Below are 21,588 nucleotides of genomic sequence, written 5' to 3' on the forward strand. Positions count from 1 at the left end.
TGTACGTAGAATATAATATTTATAATACGTGAACATAATTATTTTCGGATACAATATGTAAGCTTGTGAACCCCATTCATAGAACTGTACCTTAATAATAAAAGAAAGTTGATATGATTCTCAAAGATATTAGGCATATAAATGCTTTTTACTAAAAAGTGTTCAATCAAGTTTGCTCATTTTGTCACAACTATAAATTTTGTCAGGAAAAATATTTTTGTAGAGATAAATAATTGCTCATTATGTCAAACAAGGGGTTTTAACATGCCTTTTTTTAAATTTGTAGCTAAATGTTGCCTCCAATGACATGGCCGAGGCACTGATGATATCCATGTATTTGGTGGGTCGAGTTCAGCCTTATGGAGCGGTGGGGCGGCAGATAAGGTCGACGGAAGGAGTTTCTGAAATGTATTCCTACGTAAGTTACCTCTACATAGCTAGATTTTTCTATTCAATTCAGTTCTATAGTACGTACATTTCAGAGATATTCTGGGGTTTGCATGCATGTAAAATGAAAATATGTACTTATAGTTTTGGCTTTAACAACACACCTAGTTTGGCTTGATTGATTTTAATGATTTAATTTGTATTTTACAATGGTTATTTTAGTTATGCAATTCAGGAACCAAATGTGGTTGTAGTCACCATATAAATTTACCATTCACGAGTGAGTTTTGGATACTAGGGTCAACACCATGTGTATGTAATAGCTATTTACCTTACAAGTGGAGTAAGAGCGTTTTTACATCACGCAGGTGAATGTTGTGCAACGAGCGGAAGCGAGTTGCATAATTTACCGAAGTGATGTAAACACGCTCTTGCGTAACGTGTAACGTACAAGATTTTACCTGACCCCACAATATACAGGAGGTTACGAACAATATTTTTCATTATCCATTCCACTCATCTTCTAACAGTAACGTTCATTTACAAACAAAAGCTAGGTTAGGAAAATTCTTCAAAACATAACAATAAAATTCAAGTGCGCAGCTGATTTCTAGCGTTGAACGTCGTTGGCTCCATAGAGGTCTATTTTTTAAGTTAAGCACTCAATGTTATTTAAATGGGTTTCATTACATCACCGAGTGAGTTTTTTCCAACTTTACATCACTCGAGAAGTAACGAAGTTATATACATCACGCTTGTGATAGGGAAATTTAACATGGCGGGTTAGGTAAAATATTTAAAAAATGGACTACCTACAGAGTATGCTACTGTTAAAAATTAAATTTTATCTCTTAGTGCTTGAAAATTTGATGATTCATGTAACATTAAAGATCCTACAGTTTAGAGTAAGTTAGTTGTCTTTTTGGTTTGGCTAAAAAAATTTGGTATTTACAACGTAAATCAATAAATAATTGCTGTACAAACTGTCAGTGATTCCATTTCTACCATGATCATTTTTATTCTAAAACCGGTGGAAAGTCTCCTGCTCTTCATAGTCTAAGATCTTACGTATTCACAAATTATCTCTGATGTAATACCATGTGTTAGTAGTATAAAATACGAAATATAAAATTAGTGATTTACAGACAGTATTGAAGACATGCTTTAACCAACCCATTTGATGAGAGCGTTAGTTGAAGTGAATTTAGTTCAGGAGAAGTCTCAAATTAGTGTATTCTTTTTTGAAAGTATATGTTGTAAATGGATGAATTATAAATTCAAAATACATTTGAAATTAACTCTGCCCATTTATTGGTTTACAGGTCAACAATGCAGATGGCTTGGTAGATGTGGCTGGTTCAAATATCACCTCCTATGTTAACATCTCAAAAAGTCTGGCCAATACATTCGATGAAAACCACGACTTAATGCTTCAGGTATTGTAACATAATTGTGAAAAATCAAATGTTTTAAATGATAATCAGGGGGAGGGGCTACGTAAACTATTATGTGTCTCAATATGTTTTAGAAATTAAATTTGATAAAATTTTTGATAATGTAGTATAATCACAAAAAAAAAACTAGTTAAAGAAAGAACATTTTAATCTTAATGTCATCCCAACACTAACTCAAATCATCACAACAAAAACATAAACGAACATAAACCATATGCTTTCAACAAGACAGTAAAATAAAGACTTTTAAACATGTAATCCAATATCACACTTCTCCCACTTCAGATAAAGCTCCACTTCTCTTGCAGTCTTACGTAGTTGGTCTGCGTGTTTACGCTTCAGAAGTCCACCACACGAACTTGGTAGGATAGCTCACCATTTCTTGATGTAATCACTCCTGGAGTCCAGCCGACACCTAGTTCTATCTGTACCCAGACTTCTTCCCTCTCTGAAAATTCCCTATGTCTACTTTTTCCATGGTGATAATACTTTTGTTTAAAAAACTGATTCTGTTATCATGTCTTTAACCGTGGGCTTTAAATTGTCCAATGGAGACAAAGTACCCCGTGCGGTACCGGGTTAGAATAGCACCGCAGCCTTCTCGGGCTTGTCGTAAGAGGCGACTAAAAGGGTGACCGACGAACTCACTGGGAGTCCCTGGGAGTGCCCCTGTTGTGTTGCAGGGGTTGATGTGTGCTCTGCATTGCCGATGGGTTTATCAGTGGGTCGTGAGCGAAGCTCCAAGCTTAAGAGGTCGCCACCACCGAAAAACGTAAGGACATCTCCGCCAAGTGGTCAAGCCCAGGATGGAGGCAATCATTGTCAAACCCTCAGGGGGGAGATCTTTTGCCGAGGTCTTGGGTGCAATCAAGGCCAATGCCTTTCAAGTGCTCTACGTTCCCCCCGTTAGGATCCCTTTCGGCAAGTGGAGCTGGAAACGGTCCAGAAAATGTTGGCGATGTAGATGTCGAACTGGCATTGCCGGGAACTGTTGTAGGGATGCCGAAGGAAACCTTCACAGCGAAGTCGCGGTCGGAAAGCTCTGAGATTGTGCTTCTGCGTCAGGAATATCTTGACGCAGATAGTAACATTGAAACCCGGCTCCGTGACATGGAAAAGACGATTAAGGCTATGCTGGACACCTTCCGGACCCAGAGAGCCGTAAACCAAGTGGTAAAAAATGGAATGGCAAAACTAGAGGATGACCTTGGCTTCGTCTTTGCCTGCCGTCTGGTAAGCAAGGCGACCATGGAAAAGATTACCGAAAAGGTGGTGTCCCTGCCCGATGAAAGAGCGCTGCCTTCTAAGAAACGCCGGAGGCCTTCCACATTGGAGAGTCCTCCAAAAAGAGAAGAAGGTGTCCAGACCAAAAAGACCACGGTAAAGGCCAAGGCGACTCAGACGGACCTCTCGTCTGCTGTGCCCAGACCCTTTTCAGACGTAGCTGCATCTCGAGCGAGGCGCCAACTGGCACAGCAACCCACGACCCCTCTTCAGGGAAGTTCCCGAAAGGGGTCAGTGGTCACCTGGGGCTGTTTGGGAAAAACGCCTTTCCAAAAAGGAGAAGAGGCAATTGAGGCGGGCGGAGGTCGCCTCCATGAAAAATGAGGCAGTGAAGGCACAGCCAACTGGCGCGGCCCAAACTGGGCCCGGTTCGGTGCCTGCACCTAAAAGGTTGCGGCCAAAAAAGCCCAGGATGGAGGCAATCATTGTCAAACCCTCAGGGGGGAGATCTTTTGCCGAGGTCTTGGGTGCAATCAAGGCCAATGCTAAGCTAGAGCAGACCGATACGGTTGTACGGTCGATTAGACAAACCCGGGGCGGGGACGTTCTCCTTGAACTGGGTAGGTCGAAAGACAAAGCAGCCTTTACTGCCGAACTGAAGGCAGCTGTCGAAGGCCAGGGCACCGTCCGTTCTCTTGAGCCAAAGACATCAGTCGAGGTTCGAGACATTGATTGTGTGTCGACGGAGGCTGATGTTGTGGAAGCCCTGAAGAAAGCTATCCCCGAGCTTGGTGGGCAAACGGCTTTTCTGAAGGTGTGGCTCACAAAACCGAATAGGAGCCAGCAGCGGATGGCGGTCGCCGAAATGGCAGACGCACATGCCAATAAGGTGCTGGCACTCCAACATCTGAGAGTCGGCTGGGTCAACTGCAGGCTCAGACGGAGAGTGGAAGTAAAGAGGTGTTTTAAATGCCTCTGTTTCGGCCATTCCTCCCGAAACTGCAAGGGACCCGACCGAAGCAAGAACTGCCTTCGGTGCGGGGAGGTCGGTCACATCCGTAAGGACTGCCAAGTCGAGTCCTGTTTTCTTTGCAAAGAAAATGGGCTCGCTGAAAAACACTTGAACCATATAGCTGGGTCTGGACAGTGCAGTGCATTTAAATCTGCACTACAACAAGCGAAAGCCCTCCCACGAAGATAAGAATCCTTCAATGCAATCTTGAGCGTCAGCTTGCCCTAGAACACGATGTCGACGCGCTTTTAGTCAGCGAACAGTACCAGTACCGTGATAGGGATCCAGCTTTTTGGTTCCCTGATAGTCTTGGTACTGCTGCAATCTGGGCGCGTAATGCAGCTACAGTACAAGTACGGGGTCACGCGAAGGGCCGAGGTTTCGTTTGGGTTCGGTGCCGGGATGTCACTTACTTTAGTGTCTACCTCACTCCCAATGAGGCCATCCGTGACTTTCGTGAGAAGATAGACCGCCTGGAAGAGAGCGTGCGCAATACCACAGGACACGTCGTCGTGGGTGGGGATTTTAATGCTAGGGCTGTCGAGTGGGGAATGACCCTCACAAATTCCCGGGGCAAGTACATTCTGGACTTTGCTGCCAGAGCCGGACTCGTTGTCGTCAACGAGGGCAACACGCCAACTTTCCGGCGCCCTGGGATGCGGGGAACGATCCCAGACATTACCCTTGCATCTGAGTCTCTTTTGCCAAGGATCATAGCCTGGAGAGTCCTGGAGGATTACACGGCCAGTGACCACCAGTACATAATTTTTGACGTCCTGGATGGTCACCAGAGACAAGTGGCAGCGTTTCGTCAAGTGCCCGTTCGATGGAACATTAAAAAACTGGACGTGGCAAAATTCAATGGAACCATCCTACGAAGAACGCCGGTGGTTCATCCTGCAACTGGCGTGCCTCACGCAGAGGCGTTAGTTGCATCCACGATGAAACTGATTGTCTCGGCCTGCGATGAGTCTATGCCTCGCAGGAGATACCGGTGCAATAAGCGTCCTGTGTACTGGTGGACTGCCGAGATTGCGGAATTGCGTCGAGCGGCATTGAGGGCCAGAAGACTTGCTACCAGGGCTAGAGAACCCCTAGACAGACGGCGTAAGTCGGATGCTTATAGGGTGGCTAGGAGGTATCTTCGTCGAGCCATCAATCGGAGTAAACGCAGTTGCTGGGATAAATTAAGGGACGATGTTGATTCCAACCCGTGGGGCCTGGGTTACAAACTTGTAACCAAGAAACTTGGATCCCGCTCTCCACCTTCCGTCATGGACAGGGTCACTATGGAGAGGATAGTCAAGTCCCTTTTCCCGGCTCACGCGTTGCGCCCACTGCGGGATTATGGAAGGGTGGACGACGTCCCACTTTTCAGCCCTGAAGAGCTGGTGGCGGCCGTCATATCCCTGAAGAACAACAAGGCTCCTGGTCCCGATGGGGTGCCCGGTGAAGTCCTCAAGAAGGTTTTGACTACCAACCCCTTGATCCTTTTGAGCATGTATAACGCCTGCCTGGTTGAAGGGGTTTTCCCCTTGTGCTGGAAGACAGCTAGGCTTGTGCTTGTTGGGAAGGGCAAGGGAGACCCAGATCTGCCATCCTCTTACAGACCTCTGTGTATGTTGGATACGGCTGGCAAAGTCCTCGAGAAATTGATCCGTTCCCGGCTAAATTCAGCCGTTGTCGCTGCGGGGGACATCTCCCCTCGTCAGTATGGATTCAGGATGGGGCGATCAACGATTGATGCGATTGAGGAGGTGAAGCAAGCCGTGATGAGAGCTGAGGATTTTACCCACTACTCTCGCAGGGTTGTGCTGCTCGTAACGCTCGATGTGCGAAATGCATTTAATTTGGCGAGGTGGTGCGATATGCTGGATGCTCTGGAGAACACCTTCCACGTGCCGGCATACCTCATGCGCATCGTAGAGGATTATCTCCGGTTTCGCCTCCTAACGTATGACACTGCGGAGGGCCCGCGGACGATGAGTGTCACTTCTGGTGCTGCCCAAGGTTCCATACTCGGCCCAGACCTCTGGAACGTCGCTTATGACAGCCTTCTGAGGTCTGAAATGCCTGAGGAAACAGTCTTGGTTGGGTACGCAGACGACGTTGCAGCTTTGATAGCTGCACGTAGCGTTGAGCTGGCTCAGCTAAAGCTAAACCGAGTCATGCGTACCATAAACGCATGGATGGCAGACCACGGTCTCTCGCTTGCTCTGAGCAAAACCGAGATCGTGATTTTGACAAAAAAACGGATTGACACCATCGTGCCGTTGAGGGTGGGAGCCGTCGAGGTTCAAACTGTTCGTTCTGCCAAGTATCTTGGGGTCATGGTAGACAGCAAGCTTAGCTGGCGGGATCAGATCTTCCGTACAGCGGACAAGGCCGCTAGGGTGGTTTCTTCTCTTAGCCGGTTGATGGCCAATGTTGGAGGGCCTCGGTCCAGTCGTAGAAGGCTGTTAATGTCTTCGGTCCAGTCCGTACTCTTGTACGGTGCGGAGGTGTGGGCAGACGCACTAAATAAGGAGGCATACAGGATGCGGCTCGCCCGAGTGCAGCGTCAGGCAGCACTGAGGGTAGCATCTGCCTACCGAACAGTGTCCGAGCCCGCCGTCCTGGTGATTGCTGGAGTCATCCCCGTCAAACTTTTGGCGGCGGAGAGAAAGGCAATTTACCGGCGCCGTGGGGAGGACGAGGCACAAACAGAGGAACGCACCCGCACCTACCAGCTGTGGCAGGAGGGCTGGGAACAGGAGACACGGGGACTCTGGACCAGGCGACTGATACAGCAAGTCCAACCTTGGGTTGATCGGCGGTACGGAGAGGTGGACTTCTACCTCACCCAATTTCTGACGGGACACGGCTTTTTCCGGTTGTACCTGTTCAGGATGGGCAAAGCCGTGTCACCCGACTGCATATACTGCCCAGGCATTCTCGATGACGTGGAACATACATTTTTCCACTGCCAGCGCTGGGAAAGGCCCCGCCTGGAGGCTCAACAGTTAATAGGACTGCTGTCGGTGGACACGGTCATACCGATTATGACGGAGGGTGAGGACAATTGGACCTGTGTGTCACATTATATCCAGGGTATTCTCCGCGCCAAGAAGATCGACCTTGACCGGGATGCGGTTGTAGGTCATTAAGAATCGAAATGCCAGAAACGGTGCGAGCCCTGAGGGCTTAGGTCACATGTTGGCCTGACTTGAAGTAATGTGACAAACAATTCCAGGTCTGTGTCCAACAGAGTAGAGGGGGTTTTTTAGTGAGTAGTCTGACAATTTTCAGGAGTCTCACACTACAGGCTGGCTACCTGTGTGCGTAAAAGCATTTTCCCTCCTCTCCCTAAAAAAAAAAAAAAAAAAAAAAAAAAAAATGGAGACAAAGTCTTTGGCAAAAAACTGTTATGAAGGAGGTTTGCTCGTGGACTTTTGTGGTGTGTTTCTGTATGCAAACAGTAGCTTCGCCAACTTTTGTGTTTGATCTTGCCTTCTCGATTTGAAGGTTTTGATAAACGGTTCAACTTGGCCATTCGTCTTTGGATGATACAGTGTACTGCAGACATGTTTGATTGTGTTATCCTTGCAAAACTTCTCAAAGACCTCTGCAGGGTTTGCCCTGTAACCATAATGTAACTAAAATGTACAATGTAACCATATGCTTTCAACAAGACAATGAAAAGACTATTAAACATGTGATCCAATATCACAGATACCATGAATAGGTTACAAATTACAGAAAATTCATTTAATTTAATATGGGCTAACTTTTTTTTAGTTGAACTCGCACTTCAAAATTTTCTTTTTTTCAGTTATATGTTTCTGTTATTTCAGTTATATATTTCAGTGATATATATCTAAACCATTATTTTTTTATCTTTTTTATCTAACACCTCTCGATTTGTAAGGTTGATCACTCTTACAGTTGAACATTCCACAAACATAGATGTGATTTCTTAGCAATAAATAACATATTTTATTGAACATTAATTGGCATACATTACCCCATAGAACATTGGTCCCCAATTGGCAGCAGCACAATTTATTGGTAAAAAAACTAATCATAGCTGGACAATATTAATTGAATGTGCTGACTGCTTCTAAAAAAAGTTTTATACAACAACTTTTTACATTACATTTCATTCCAGTTTGCACCTATAAAGAAAAATCTCTTTTGGTGGGCGCAAAACAACATCAACACCGAAATCATCATGGTGGGGCTAGCAGAAAGGCTGTACAGACCTGGTTATTACTATGTCCCAAAAGTGGAAGCCCCTGTCCAAATCTTCATGAAGGTGAAGAAGATGGAAAAGACTACAATTAGAGGAGTGGCTACCCAACTTGACCCAACGCTAGATAATGACACACTGGACAAGATAGTTCTAGTGCACCGCTTCATTCTGCCACCACTGAGCAAACTATTTATAACCTTCAAGTTTGACGGGAACAGTTCAACTTCGCCTTTGAGGGTGAGTAGGATACGTAATTGTTATACAGTACAGTAAGAACTGAACTAACAGTTGACAAAATAGTTCTGGTGCACTGCTTCGTTTTTACAGCAAACTGTGATCTTTTAATTTCTACAGCTCAACTTGGTCTTTAAGCGTAAATGGGACAACTGGTTTTTGATACAGGCGTACAGTTTATGCTATGGCATTTAGGCCTACAGTGGATGCTGCTAACATGAAAGATGTGGTGCATTATCCTCATCTGTGAAAGTGCTGCCATTTTTTTAAGGCTCTTGCCCAGGAATTGGGTTTTGCATTACTTCAGGCTAAGTCTAGGTGTAACGATATTATCACTTGGATAAAATCCATAGGGGATTGGTGAAATATGAAGTCAGATACTCTATAGGCCTGCTCGCTCCCCAATTTCCTGCACATTGATGACCAAGGTGCAGGATAGGGCGGATGTCGCTCAATAATTGCATAGATAAAGGCATTTTTTCTCCTTCCTTCTCAGAATACTGCTTATATAGTAGCGGCAGAAACATTAGTCAATTTCTACTAAATAAGGATATCGCTATTAAAACAAAACTCATAGAAATCAACTAAGAAATTATCACAACAACAATTGTTACAAACTAAACAACAAGAACTAAATTAACTTAAATTTCAGGTATTGATTAATTTTAACGAGCGACCTAACTGGGAGGCCTTGTCTGGAGCTAATGTTGTTTCACCACAAAACCCAGACGTGGTTATTCCATATGACATTGTTGAAAGAGAACACTTCTACTTCATGGGAATCCTTCCAAATAAAAGTGTGAGTATACGTTTTCACCACGAGAATCAGCTGTTTATGAAATGTTACTAGCGATGAGTAAAAGTAACATTGCAGGCTAGGAGCAAAACTGATACTTTCACTCATGTTTATTGGCAGTTGATTTGATTAAAATATAAATCAGCAAATTTAGGTAAAAATACATATATATATTCCTAGTATTAAAAAATAGCCATGTTATTTAAGAGATGATTGCTGTAATTTTTTATTGCGATTAGTAAAAAGTGAGGGTTTCAAAACATTTTGTTCCGGAGTGTTGCAAAAGAACCTATAGCAATGAAAAAGATACATAAACCACTCTGAAACAGGAAATCACAACAACAAAATACCAATAAACCCCACAGAAAACTGTATAGTAGTCCGAAAATACCCCTTTAATTAAACAGTATAACAATAACAGACAAAATTAGGAGAATACAATGGACATGTAATCACAAGATAACGGCTCAATCGAGACTGAGATACCGTCAGGCAAATTACCGAAGTAATAGCGACGGAATCTAAAAATGGGTTTCACGGATGTGAATCAAACTCTATCGCCCAATAGACAATAGACAATGTTCTTTATTTACATATTCGTGGGAGAATAGTACATGCGTCAAAACAAAAGATTTTAGATTGTCAAAGTTATACAATGCTCAAGATTTTTTTTTTTTTTTTTTATATAAATGTGATAACACAAAGTTAACATTTTGATGCCCAGAGAGAGCTCTCGTCGGCGGCGGCGCTGTGTCAGGTGTTCAGGAATTCTGATTCTGAGTAGTAGGGTCTTCCTTGGAGCCATTCCGTTAGCTGGTTCTTGAAACGTTGGGGTGGCTGGCTTCTTAGATGGTCTGGTAGGTGGTTGAAGAAGAGCGCTCCTTTGTATGAAGGTTTCTTCTCGAAAAGCGTTAGGCGGTGTAGTGGGAGGGTGAAATTTGTGGCATGTCTTGTGTTGTATGTATGTAGTTCATGATGTCTTAACTGTTGTGAGGTGACTGCATGCAGAATGGTTTCCCGAATGTAGAGTGAGGTTGCTGTGAGGATTTTTAGTTGTTTAAAAGATTCCCGGCTGCTTTCTTGGTAGTGTAGTGCTGCTAGGCATCTGATTGCTCTTTTTTGTAAAGTAAGAATCTTTTCCATATTGGATGCTGATGTTCCTCCCCATGTCACTATTCCATATCTTAAGTGGGCTTCGAAAAGAGCAAAGTAGGCAACTTTAGCTATCTCCAGGTCACATATTTGTTTGAGTCTTCGAATTACGCGGGTACCTGATGAGAGTTTCTTGCCAAGTTGGTCGATGTGTTGCTTCCATGACAGTTTTGAGTCAATTGTGATACCTAGATATTTGGTTATGTTGCTTGCTTCCAGGCCGGGGAGAGGTGCTAAGTTTGTACTTTTATTTTTTGTGTTAAAAATAATTTTTACTGTTTTGTTTTCATTTAAGACCAGATCATTGTTTATACAGTAGGCCTAGTGTTTAGCTTGGTTGAGGCATGCAATCATGTTTGTTTCAAGCATTTCAGTAGCTTTATCAGAGATGGTAAGCACAGTATCGTCTGCATACATTATAGTGGAGCAGGCATCATCCATGCAGTTTGGCATGTCATTAGTGAGGGGGAGGAAGAGCACTGGTCCCAGTACAGATCCTTGTGGAACCCCTCTTTTTACACCAGTTGTTGGAGATTGGATTTTGTAGTTTATGTTATTTTGGGTGTGATTTATTTCTACCAGTTGCTTTCTTCCCTTGGGATAGCATTTAAACCATTCTGCTTCTTTACCTCCTACTCCTAGGGCTCTTAGTTTTTGTAGTAGCTGGTCGTGATTGAGACAATCAAAGGCTTTGCTAAAGTCAAGAAACAGGCTGGTCACTGAGCATCCTTCCTCCAATTGGTCTATGACATGTTCTGTCAACTGTATCAGGGCTGTTGTTGTAGATCTACCCCTGAGGAATCCGTGCTGTTTATTCGTGAGTAGGCTATGCCGTTCGAGATGGCTTAGGAGTCTAGCAAGTACAATTTTTTAAATTATTTTTGAGAATGTTGGGATCAGGGATATTGGCCGATAGCTGCTAGGTTCACTTCGTGGCCCTTTTTTATATTTTGGGTATATTTTGGCGGTCTTTAGAGCAGTTGGAAAAATTCCTTGCTGTAGGGATTTATTTATTATAATTGTGAGTGGTATTGTCAGTTCTTCTTTACATCTTTTAACCAGTTTTGAAGATAATTCATCAACACCAGAAGAGGTTTTAGGTTTTAAGGAGTCTATGGTCTTTTTTACTTCTTCAAAAGTTGTTAAATGGAATTCTAATTGCTCATTTGTGGCTGGGGCTAGGTCAGGGTATGTGGGCTTGGTGTTGCTATTGTTTGTTTGGAGTGTGTTTTCTGCTATTGTAGCAAAATATACGTTTAAGGATTTTGCTATTTCATGTGGGTCCAAGGTCGTTTTTCCATTTAGCTGAAGGCTGAGCTGATGGTTTGTATTAGTGGTTGCCTTTCTTTCATTATTTATTGTCTGCCACATTGCTTTTGATTTATTTTCTGCTTCATTAATGTATGCTACAGTTTGTTCTCGTCTCAGGTGTTTCAGTCTCAGGTCATATTCTCTCTTTCTTTCCGCTGTTTGTGCTTTGTGTTCTGTTAGGCCAGTAAGTTGTTCTATTTCTAGTTCACTGATGTACGCATTTTTCAGTCGGTTGCACTCATCATCCCAGACCTGTCTTTTTTATTTTGTTTCCTTTTGAGTAGTTTCAGTGGGCAGGTTTCATTCAGTATAAGCTGAAGTGTACTGTGGAAAGAGTTGTAGGCAAGGTTGACGTCCTCTTCCATTAGAATCTCATCCCATTTTTGTGTTTGTAGTTTCTCCTTAAACAGCGTTAATTCTCTATTGGTGAATAGTCTTTTTCTTTCCTTTATAGTGTTGGGGATTTTTGTTGACATTTTAAGGGAACATGTTTGTGCTGTATGGTCAGATAAGCCTGTCAGGATGATAGAAGTCTGTACATTCTCAGGTTGTATGTTAGTACAGATCCAGTCTATTGATGTTTCTGTTTCCCAAGGCGGAGTGACGTAACATGCCACATAAAAAGGGAAAATTTTGACTTTTGATTTGGCATTTACATATTTTCTTGTGATTTCAGTTAACATTTTGTGTGAATGTTGAAGAGGTGTTTTAGTTTTCCTATTTTTCAAGACCTTTTTTTCCTTACGCTTCAGTTCATTGGTTAATATTAAAAGCCATACTGGCTGGATTCCGACTGATGATTGGCTTGCTAATTTTATCTATAGCTTTTTCATATATAAAATTTGTACTAGTAAACAAATTGTTTTTGGGTTTCTCATTCTGAATGTTGTAGAAGTGGATGGACTATTCAATTTAATGTCTAAGGAACATACATTAACGTCATCAGTAACAATGAGGTAGTTGGAATTGTAATTAGTTTTAGTAATTTTTATGTTATATTTTAGGTTCCAGTAAATTCCACGGTTGACTATTCTTTTGATCTTCATTTTGTGAATTGCCATATCTGGGAAAATCAGTGGATTAATCATTATTGTTTGGTAAGTAAATCGCTCCTACTTTTCAAATGCTTGATTGCAAAGGGTATCATCTTTGACCGATAAGTCAATGGTATCATAATGAATAATCACTAGAGGTTGACTATTCCTAATTGTAATTTTATACAAAAAACAAAACAAATAATACTAAAAATATTAATTTAGTGACCAAATCAATACATTCAAGCAGTGTTTGGTCGGTACCGGTAATACACTGCTGGCAACTTGCACTTGGTTGGCAAAAGCCAAATTATCCTTATCAAACAATATGCTATAGGTATATAACTAATCGCCTCTTGTTTTTAGTTTTTTCCAATTAACCAAAAAATTTAAGTAACTTTGTGTTGTCAAAACTATATTATGTAAAGAAGGCCACCAAGAAGCTTAGTATTCCTCGTGGTGAAAATTGAGTATTAATTAAAGTTTCGTTTGCGTTTGTATTTTTATTTTCATCATCATCTTTTGATGAACAAAACCTTGAAAGATATTTAGGCAGATCGAGTTTTAACTAGTTGTGCTAAATTTTGATAAGCGCAAAACAGCTGTAGCTACGATCAAACACAAATTCATCATCATGCAACATTTCCTATTCAATCTTGTTTAAACTTATATAAATACAATTTACACATTTACAGGTTGGACCAAAAACATCGGAAGAGACAGTTGAATGTCAGTGCACTCACATGTCGATATTTTCAAGTTCAATTTTCGTTCCACCAAACGACATCAATCCCATTTTAGACGCACCTCTATTCCTCACAGTTCCAGAAAATCCTTATGTGGTAATTTTTGTGATTGTTATCCTTCTTTTGTTTCTGCTGCTACTTTTGTGGGCTTATCGAAAAGATCGGAAGGACGCACTTTGTGTAAGTACTTTTAATGAGCTACAATAACTATTATATCAAATCAAATAATTTTATTGAGCTAAAAAGTTGACAATACATTGCATTATGTAGGCCTATTGTATAAATAATTTGTTTGATTTTAAACACACCTAAATGTGTACAAGGATGTCAAAAACCAGTATTTCTTTAAGACAATGGGTTTTGATGCATTAAAAGACGATTTTCAACACCACCATTACTTTAGCTACTATCTTATTTTTCTTAACAAAATGTTTTAGTTGATTTTTTTTAGTTCAAAATTATTTCCTGAAAGTCATATCTTTAAAACATTATCCCAGTTTCTGTATACTGCACAAGTATAACAGTGAATAGTTTTCATAAACTAACTTATTCTCAGTCCCCACACACAGAGCACAGTCTATTTGGTAATTAATTATTTATGATTAATAAGCTGTTTTGTGTGTTTCAGGGAATTAAATACAGTCCTGACTATCCAACCTTATGGTTATTTGGCCATTTTGTAATCTGACCCTGCCTGTGGATGATCAAGTACTGTCGCTAATAACTTCATTTTTGTTGTAGAGCGATGTCATCGTACTCCATGACAATTTCCCAGGAGAGAGCTATGCCTACTTGATCGCTGTATTCACTGGGTCTCGTCTAACAGCAGGAACTTCTGCTGTCGTTGGCCTTCGTCTTTATGGAGACACCTACGCCACTCGGGTAAGCAAAGTTTTGTGCGCACCTATTTATGAAATCAGCTTTAAAATGGGGGCTTAAAGGTTTTTTCTCCCTAGAGAGTAAAAATGCTTCTTATGACCCACAACTCATGTATTAAAAACGGCTGTTTTTGCTGCAGTATGGCAAAAAATATGTTATACGACATAATGCTAATATTGAGTGGCTAGAGTGCAAGTTGGTCTAGAGGTGCTTTAGTTCTGATTATTGGGCTTTTTATAAATGGTCCTGACTATCATGTGTTATGTCATCTATGAGAGACGGGCCAAAGCCTCAACACGCGTTTATTTGAATTTGTTTAATCATTGCGTACCCCAATGTTGAGATATTCAGAGACCTCCAATGTCCAGGCACCTAATGCCTGCATTGTACTGAACAGTTCCTCCTCAGGAAGGTGACTCCCTCTTACCAGATTTCCAAGATTTGTCCTTCTTACCTCTGAGATCTCCTCAATGTGAAAGATCAGGTGAAAACAGTTTCCTCTGACCTGTGACACTTCACACAGACCAATTTGAGGCAAATGCTCTTTGACAAGCCTAGGTCAAGTAATCAGCTCCATAGTTTTTCGTTCTGTTGTCTATCTAATTTTTGTCCAATTCTTCCCCTAATCAACCTCAGGAAATCTGAGGCAATCCCTTGAGAGGAGTGTGCTTACTTACTCTAAAAAGGATTGCTTCAGCCCTTCTCCTACAATGTTTTTTAGTGGCCCATGACTCGATGGAGGTGCACACAGGTGCCTCAGAAGGGTAGAGAACCGATCATAGTTGTCGCAAAAGCATTTGCTAGCCAGTTAGCAGCAATGTTACCTTAGAGTGACCAAGCACCCACAATAATGGATTTAGTATTTTGGCGTCCCTAGGCCCCATAATTTTTCGCCCCTTGTCCTGTCATTACTTTCTTACGTACCTTTGATAAAAACTATATCAGGCCTATATGTTAATTGCTTAAACACTACTCCACAATGGAATTGTACCATTGCAAGTTTTTTTAAGAATTTACTTTGTTCTGGCCTTAAGGAAATGCTGTCTTAGCACTTACCCTTTTAGCAATTTTATGTATTAAATGGAGTGCTCACGTTTATGGGACTGAATCAAAACGATCCAACCAAAACCGGCAAAACATTCCTGCAACAAAGCATGGCCTTTACAGGTGCCGTAGTGCTTCAAAAATTATTCCCAAAAACATGAACTCCGTACAGCAAAAGATACCATAGGTAAAAAATATCCCCTTATGGTATATTTGTTATCCGAGCTAAGGCAATTTACTCCATTCTGCTCTCATATTTGACTTAAGTTACACCCTGTTGGGTTTCTGTCCCAATTGATAATTATAATACCGATAACAACTGTTGCAGCCAACAGTCCTGAAGTGTGAGACCAGGAGAGTTCTACAAAGAGACAATGATGACTGGTTTCTGTTGTGCTATCCTGTTTCCTTAGGTATGCTCAATGCCGTGCAACTCTGGCATGACAACTCTGGGAGGAACCCCGACTGGTAAGACAATCGGCTCTTTAAATCGGTAAAATTAAATGCTCCCTTATGGCTAACCAGCAGAATATTGACAGAAGCCGTGCTCTAAAACTAGATCATCTTAACTCCTCCGATTTGTATTCAAACAGTTTTATATCATAGATAAAACATACTCCCATAGTAGAATTTTCATCCTTATGGAACAGCTGAAGCCAATTTTATTGTTAGTTCTGTACGGTGCACTGTAGACGTTGTGTGACTTGGCCTATTGTAAATAATACTGAACGGCTTGGTAAATCTTGAATCGTGTTTTTTACAATTTGATTCTTGTTATTTCAGTCATTTTAATCCTCGTTTAACGAAATAATACAATCTAATCATAAACAATAACTCGCCCGCTCTATAGCTATATAACCAAACAGTAAAGCTCAAATCATGGAATTAGCCATAAAAAATTGGCCTTATAATAATAGAAACAAAATTTTGTCGACACTAGCGCCTAGTGTCGCCTTACATGAACTAGACACAAAAAACAAGCTTCAAAATTTACAATTGAACAATCTATGTTTTGGTTTCTTGGAAACAAAAAAGCACAGATCATATGATTTACCATAAAGACTATGTTTGCTTATAATTGCTATTCCCTATTGGGAAATTACTTAATGTAATGCATACTACATTAACAAATGGTTTTTAGTGAGGGTATTTACTTAATACAGTGAAAGTTACTGAGGGGCCTATCCTGTTTGTGGTTTGTTATCCGACAGCTGAGGATGGGCTCTAATCCACTGGGTTTTTGCATTATCAGATACTGAAATCAATTGTTGATTGGTGTGACTCAAGCACTGGCCCTCAGATTGAAAGTTCTTGCCCTAACCACTCATACAGAATGTCTTCTTAGAGTTTTATTTACAGTTAAAGCTAATACCAAGCATTTACCCTAAAATAATCACTTTTATCCACTTTAAAAAAGTTTAACTTATGAATTCATGCAATGTATTCCAGGTACTGCTCAAAGATTATCGTGTACGACCTCCAGGCCACGACCCAGTACCTGTTTGTGATGGACCAGTGGCTGGCATTGGAGGTAGACGAGTTTCCGGAAGCGATGGTTCGACCGGCAACCACGGACGAGGTGTTGAGCGTCAAGCGGATTTTTCTGGACAACTCTGTTCTCGGCTTTAGGGAAAATCATTTGCACCTGAGCATCCTGGCTAGGTAATGACTATTTAAAACTTGTTTGACTCAGTAAATACTGTAAGTAATAAATGTTATTCTAACATAGTGTAATATTAGCAAAACTATTACAATGATGAGTGTTGTTGAATTAGTAGTGTGTTTGATTTGTACGTGTAGAATCATTAAGGCATTGTCATTCAAACATATTTGTACCGTGAAAAACTTATACTGTATACTGAAAACAAGAGTTGTGAAATAAAAATGACTGAAAAGAAAATGTAAAAAAATGTTCAACCCAGGTTCAAGAATTTGAGTGATCTTAAATTGCCACATTTTTATTGTAGCCTGTTTTGCCTGTGTCTGTCATTAATAATTTTAATTTTGAAATCCATGTGCTTTATTCATAATCTAGTTCAACTGCGTTTACATTTGTCTGGTTTTCAGACATCCGAGGAGCCCTGTCTCTAGAAAACAACGTTTGATGGTCCTGATGGTTTTGATAATGTCAGCCATGTTGGCTAGCATTATGTTCTTCAAAGTTACGGATAAATTTGGTATTACTGCAGTTATTTAATGTGGTTACAATTTATTACTAAGTTAATTTTAATAGTTTCTTCCATAAAAGATAAAAGACAAGCACAAATCATATACCGGTAGTTATACCATAGACTAACCAACACAAGTAGACTTCTCATCCCATTGTAAATTTTGAAGCACGTTTTTCGTGTCTAGTTCATGTACGTGACACAAAGGCGCTAGTGTCGATGAAACTTCGTTTCAATTATTTTAGGGTTAATTTCTTGATTTCTGCTTTACTGTTTGGTTATATAACTAGGGGACAAGTTATTGTTTATGATTAGATCGTATTATTTGGTTAAACGAGGTTTTAAATGGCTGTAATAACGGGAAACAAATTGTAAACAAAACACGACCTCTACATAAACCGTACACGAACTAACAATAAAATTGTCTTCAGCTGTTCCATAAGGATGAGAAATCTACTAAGGGAGTATGTTTTATCTATGGTTATACATATCCTAAAATCTATACCTGTAATGAAAAAAAAAACATGGCTGAAACACCTGAACAACGGTGATAATGTGTGGGTAATAGTCCTCATTTTTGGTTTGATCTTTATTTTATTTTTATAAAATGTTTGAGTTGTTAAAAAATAAATTATGATTGAAGTCGAAATTTAAGATTGACACGAAAAGTAAGCATTAAAAAAAATGTAATGTAAATCTGTTATACTACAGACAATAGACCATCCCTTGAACTAAACCAAGCGCAACTGCCGATAGAGGTCTATAATTGGTTCCTTAGTCTATGGTTATAAGCTAAGATTAAAACAAACCAAAAATATTTATACAGATTAAGGTCAAGTATTTACTTAATTGCTAAACAAACAATCTTGTTTGTTTAAAAAAAAATGTGAATTAAGAAATGTTGAGCCTTATGTTTGTGTTGTTGTTGTTGTTGTTTTTGGAAGAAACCAGTAGAAAAAGTCTCATTAAAACATCCACTGTTTATTTTGATTGTAGTTTTCTATTTTTTAGCGAATTTCCCTATAGGGAAGTAGCTATTACCGTAGGTGGCACGGTAAGACCTAGGCCCGGGACCAATTTACTTTTTCATTTTGATGTCCCCAGAGGCCAAAAACACCATTCGTTCAAATTTTTATATATGTATATATATAGATTTATTTATATAAATATATAAATACGTCCGTGAACGCGATAACTTGAGTAATTTTTGTCCGATTTTGATGAAATTTGGTTCTAAGGTGTAAGTCAGGATAAACTTGGATGAGGTCGCGAACCAGCATGATCGGACCATGGGAACGGGGTTTTACGTGGGTTTTTATGGGGTAAAAAAATGGTTTTTCTAATTTTTGACCCTCAAAACACAAAATTTCCCAATTTCTCTCTAGACCTTTTTAAAGAGCTTAAAAAAACAAATAATTTAGTATATCAATGTGTTTTTGCACGGTTATTAGTAACGGAGAAGATCCAAAAAATTATAAATTTAAAATTCCAATGTTATTCTTATGGAGAATATTGTAAAATGTTGTAGTTTGCTTGTTTGTGGATATATTTTGATAAAACTTGCCAAATTATTTATTTTAAACTAAGCTATTAATATTTTACTAAAAACCTCCACAGTAGTTTCCTTGTAGCAGCACACCTTGGTACTCGTTAAACCTAATGTTATTTTAATAGATTTAATTTAAAATCAATTCAGACAAATGGAAATTCGCTTAGTTGGCAGGTTTGCTGCGGCGGGGGTATTTCAAATACATTTGAAAATAGTTCAAAAATAGTTTCTGAAAATGATTTGTGTCTTAAACCAATGAAACAACCAATCGTAATTGCTGTGTTGAATTATTTTTTAGCTGAAAACGTTGATGAGTACCACTACAGCTTTGGTCAAAGAGAGCTCATGATAAGTATTCAATCGTTTGTGATCTCCACAGTCTTTGCCTTTATTGCAATGTTTCTTTTTAGGTAAGTATTTCCACAAAGTAGACTAAATCTTACTCTCTTAAAATAATATAATCCCAAACTAAAAGCAAGTTTAAACAAGTTAAGAATTGTAGCCAGGGGGGGACGGATGTAGATTGATGACCGAGGGGATTAGTGACATTGGTAGTAATGCGGGGGTAGCGGATTTTTATCCCCCTGGAATTTTACCCCCTGGGCAAACGTGACGTCACAAACCAGGGGGTAAAATTCCGGCCGCAAACTTTTGAGTTCGGCGACATCAGCTCGATGGATTAAACGCGGAATTAAACATATAATTTCACGGTTGTGAATTTAATCAGAACACATCAAATTATAAAAACCTAGAATGTACGGCCCGGATTTTTACCCCCGGAAATTTACCCCTGGAATTTTACCCCCTGGCCAGATATATAAATTAGTGAGAATGGTTACTTATCTTCATTCAGTTTTAATTTAATAGTAAACATAAGTAGCCTATCTTAATTTATTTGTAACATTAACTAACCGAACAGCAGGTTTTTAATTTTAATTTTGAGATTCGTGTATCAGGATTCGATCTTTGAAGCCAACTGTTGTTAATATGATCGAAATAAAACAGCGAATTCTGTTTACTTAGTTGAGATTACAAAATAAATAAATAAAGATAGGCTACTAAATAATGAAATGTTTACAATTAATTAAAAACAGAAATAAGAAAATCAATCGTTCAATTTCTAAAATCGGCCAGGGGGTAAAATTCCGGGGGTTAAATTCGGGGGGTAAAAATCAGGGGGTAAAAATCCGGGGGTAAAAATCCGGCCCGTACATCTTCAGTTGTCTAAACGCTAGTTATATGGACAGGGGGTAAAATTCTGGTTTTTATCGCTAATCTAATTAATCACGCTCTGACTATTTTCATTAGACTTCCAAATCCGCAGGGGTAAAATTCCAGCCGCAAACAAACTTTCGACCACTCAGGTTACTACGTCATAGTGACGTCAGCTTTGCCCAGGGGGTAAAATTCCAGGGGGATAAAATTCTGGCGACCCATAATGCGATATGTATATTTATCAAAAATTCGTTTTAGTTGTCTGACTGTTGTGCTAGAGCCTGGAGGACCCTAGCATGTTGTTTGGGGACCAAAGGGCGGAGATCTTTACCCAGACCAGAAGCAGGCCAAGCCAGCTTTGATTACTACGAAGGATGAAACTAACAAATTTAACTAGAACATTGAAATAAACCTACCCTTCCAAGCAAAATTATTAAATATACTGACAAGTCTGCTATATTGCAAGATGATAATAACAGGGGTCTGTTGCGTTTATTAACACATAACTGAAAATATCTGGACTCTAAATCATTTCCTGAATGATTTATTACTGATATTTCAATTTGGTGACTATTGCATGTCTAGGAAGAATTACCTCGTTAAATGAGGTAGTTATAATTTTGGAATTTACATTTCTGGGAATGGGGCGAAAACTTTAAATTGTTAATCTAGCCTGTCATTCTTAATTTTACAACTACTTCATATGTATGACTTATCCTGATGTAAGAGAGCCATGACGTTGCTACTTGTACAAATACCGGCGAGACACAAGACGGAGGAATTCTCTATTCACTAGCTCCTCGACCGTTTCTAAGAAAAAAGCAAGCGGCAGACCAAAAGTGGAACGCTGATAGGAAAGGCCGGCGATTTTGTTGTGTGGCACTATATAAAATAAAGCATCACAGAATGTGTAATACTTACTTTACTTGTATATATTATTTTCTGCTGTTGAAAAATTAGGTTGTTAACTCAACTTATTATTCTATGAACCGTGCCTAGGGGAAGCCAAGGCAAACATAAAGTCAATATATCAAATTGAATCAGATCAATATTTAATTCTGAAGATGACATTTATCAGGGCTCTGATATATTCAGAATCATAATCCATTTGTTGTCATTTGACAACATTTTATTGTTATAGACAACGTCAAA

At 39.9% G+C, this 21,588-nt stretch overlaps 2 protein-coding genes across 2 annotated transcripts in view; both read left to right on the plus strand.

The window, feature by feature from the left end:
- Window positions 1-2,617, plus strand: part of LOC128993061 (uncharacterized) — a 42,728-nt gene extending 40,111 nt beyond the window's left edge. The window contains exons 13-15 of the mRNA XM_054416817.1: window positions 287-418; window positions 1,710-1,823; window positions 2,525-2,617. Coding sequence (XP_054272792.1) covers window positions 287-418; window positions 1,710-1,823; window positions 2,525-2,617 — 339 coding nt within the window. The remainder of the gene's footprint in view (window positions 1-286; window positions 419-1,709; window positions 1,824-2,524) is intronic.
- A 920-nt stretch (window positions 2,618-3,537) lies between these two features.
- LOC128993062 (polycystic kidney disease protein 1-like 2) overlaps window positions 3,538-21,588 on the plus strand; it is a 28,836-nt gene continuing 10,785 nt past the window's right edge. The window contains exons 1-10 of the mRNA XM_054416818.1: window positions 3,538-3,636; window positions 3,745-3,987; window positions 8,225-8,545; window positions 9,195-9,341; window positions 13,531-13,761; window positions 14,323-14,463; window positions 15,833-15,972; window positions 16,954-17,166; window positions 17,572-17,681; window positions 19,520-19,631. Of these exons, the coding sequence (XP_054272793.1) occupies window positions 3,538-3,636; window positions 3,745-3,987; window positions 8,225-8,545; window positions 9,195-9,341; window positions 13,531-13,761; window positions 14,323-14,463; window positions 15,833-15,972; window positions 16,954-17,166; window positions 17,572-17,681; window positions 19,520-19,631 (1,757 nt within the window). The remainder of the gene's footprint in view (window positions 3,637-3,744; window positions 3,988-8,224; window positions 8,546-9,194; window positions 9,342-13,530; window positions 13,762-14,322; window positions 14,464-15,832; window positions 15,973-16,953; window positions 17,167-17,571; window positions 17,682-19,519; window positions 19,632-21,588) is intronic.

This window comes from Macrosteles quadrilineatus, unplaced genomic scaffold (genome assembly GCF_028750875.1).
Source record: "Macrosteles quadrilineatus isolate MER2022 unplaced genomic scaffold, UCM_ALF_1.0 Scaffold_4__1_contigs__length_99947679, whole genome shotgun sequence".
NCBI classification, from domain to species: domain Eukaryota; kingdom Metazoa; phylum Arthropoda; class Insecta; order Hemiptera; family Cicadellidae; genus Macrosteles; species Macrosteles quadrilineatus.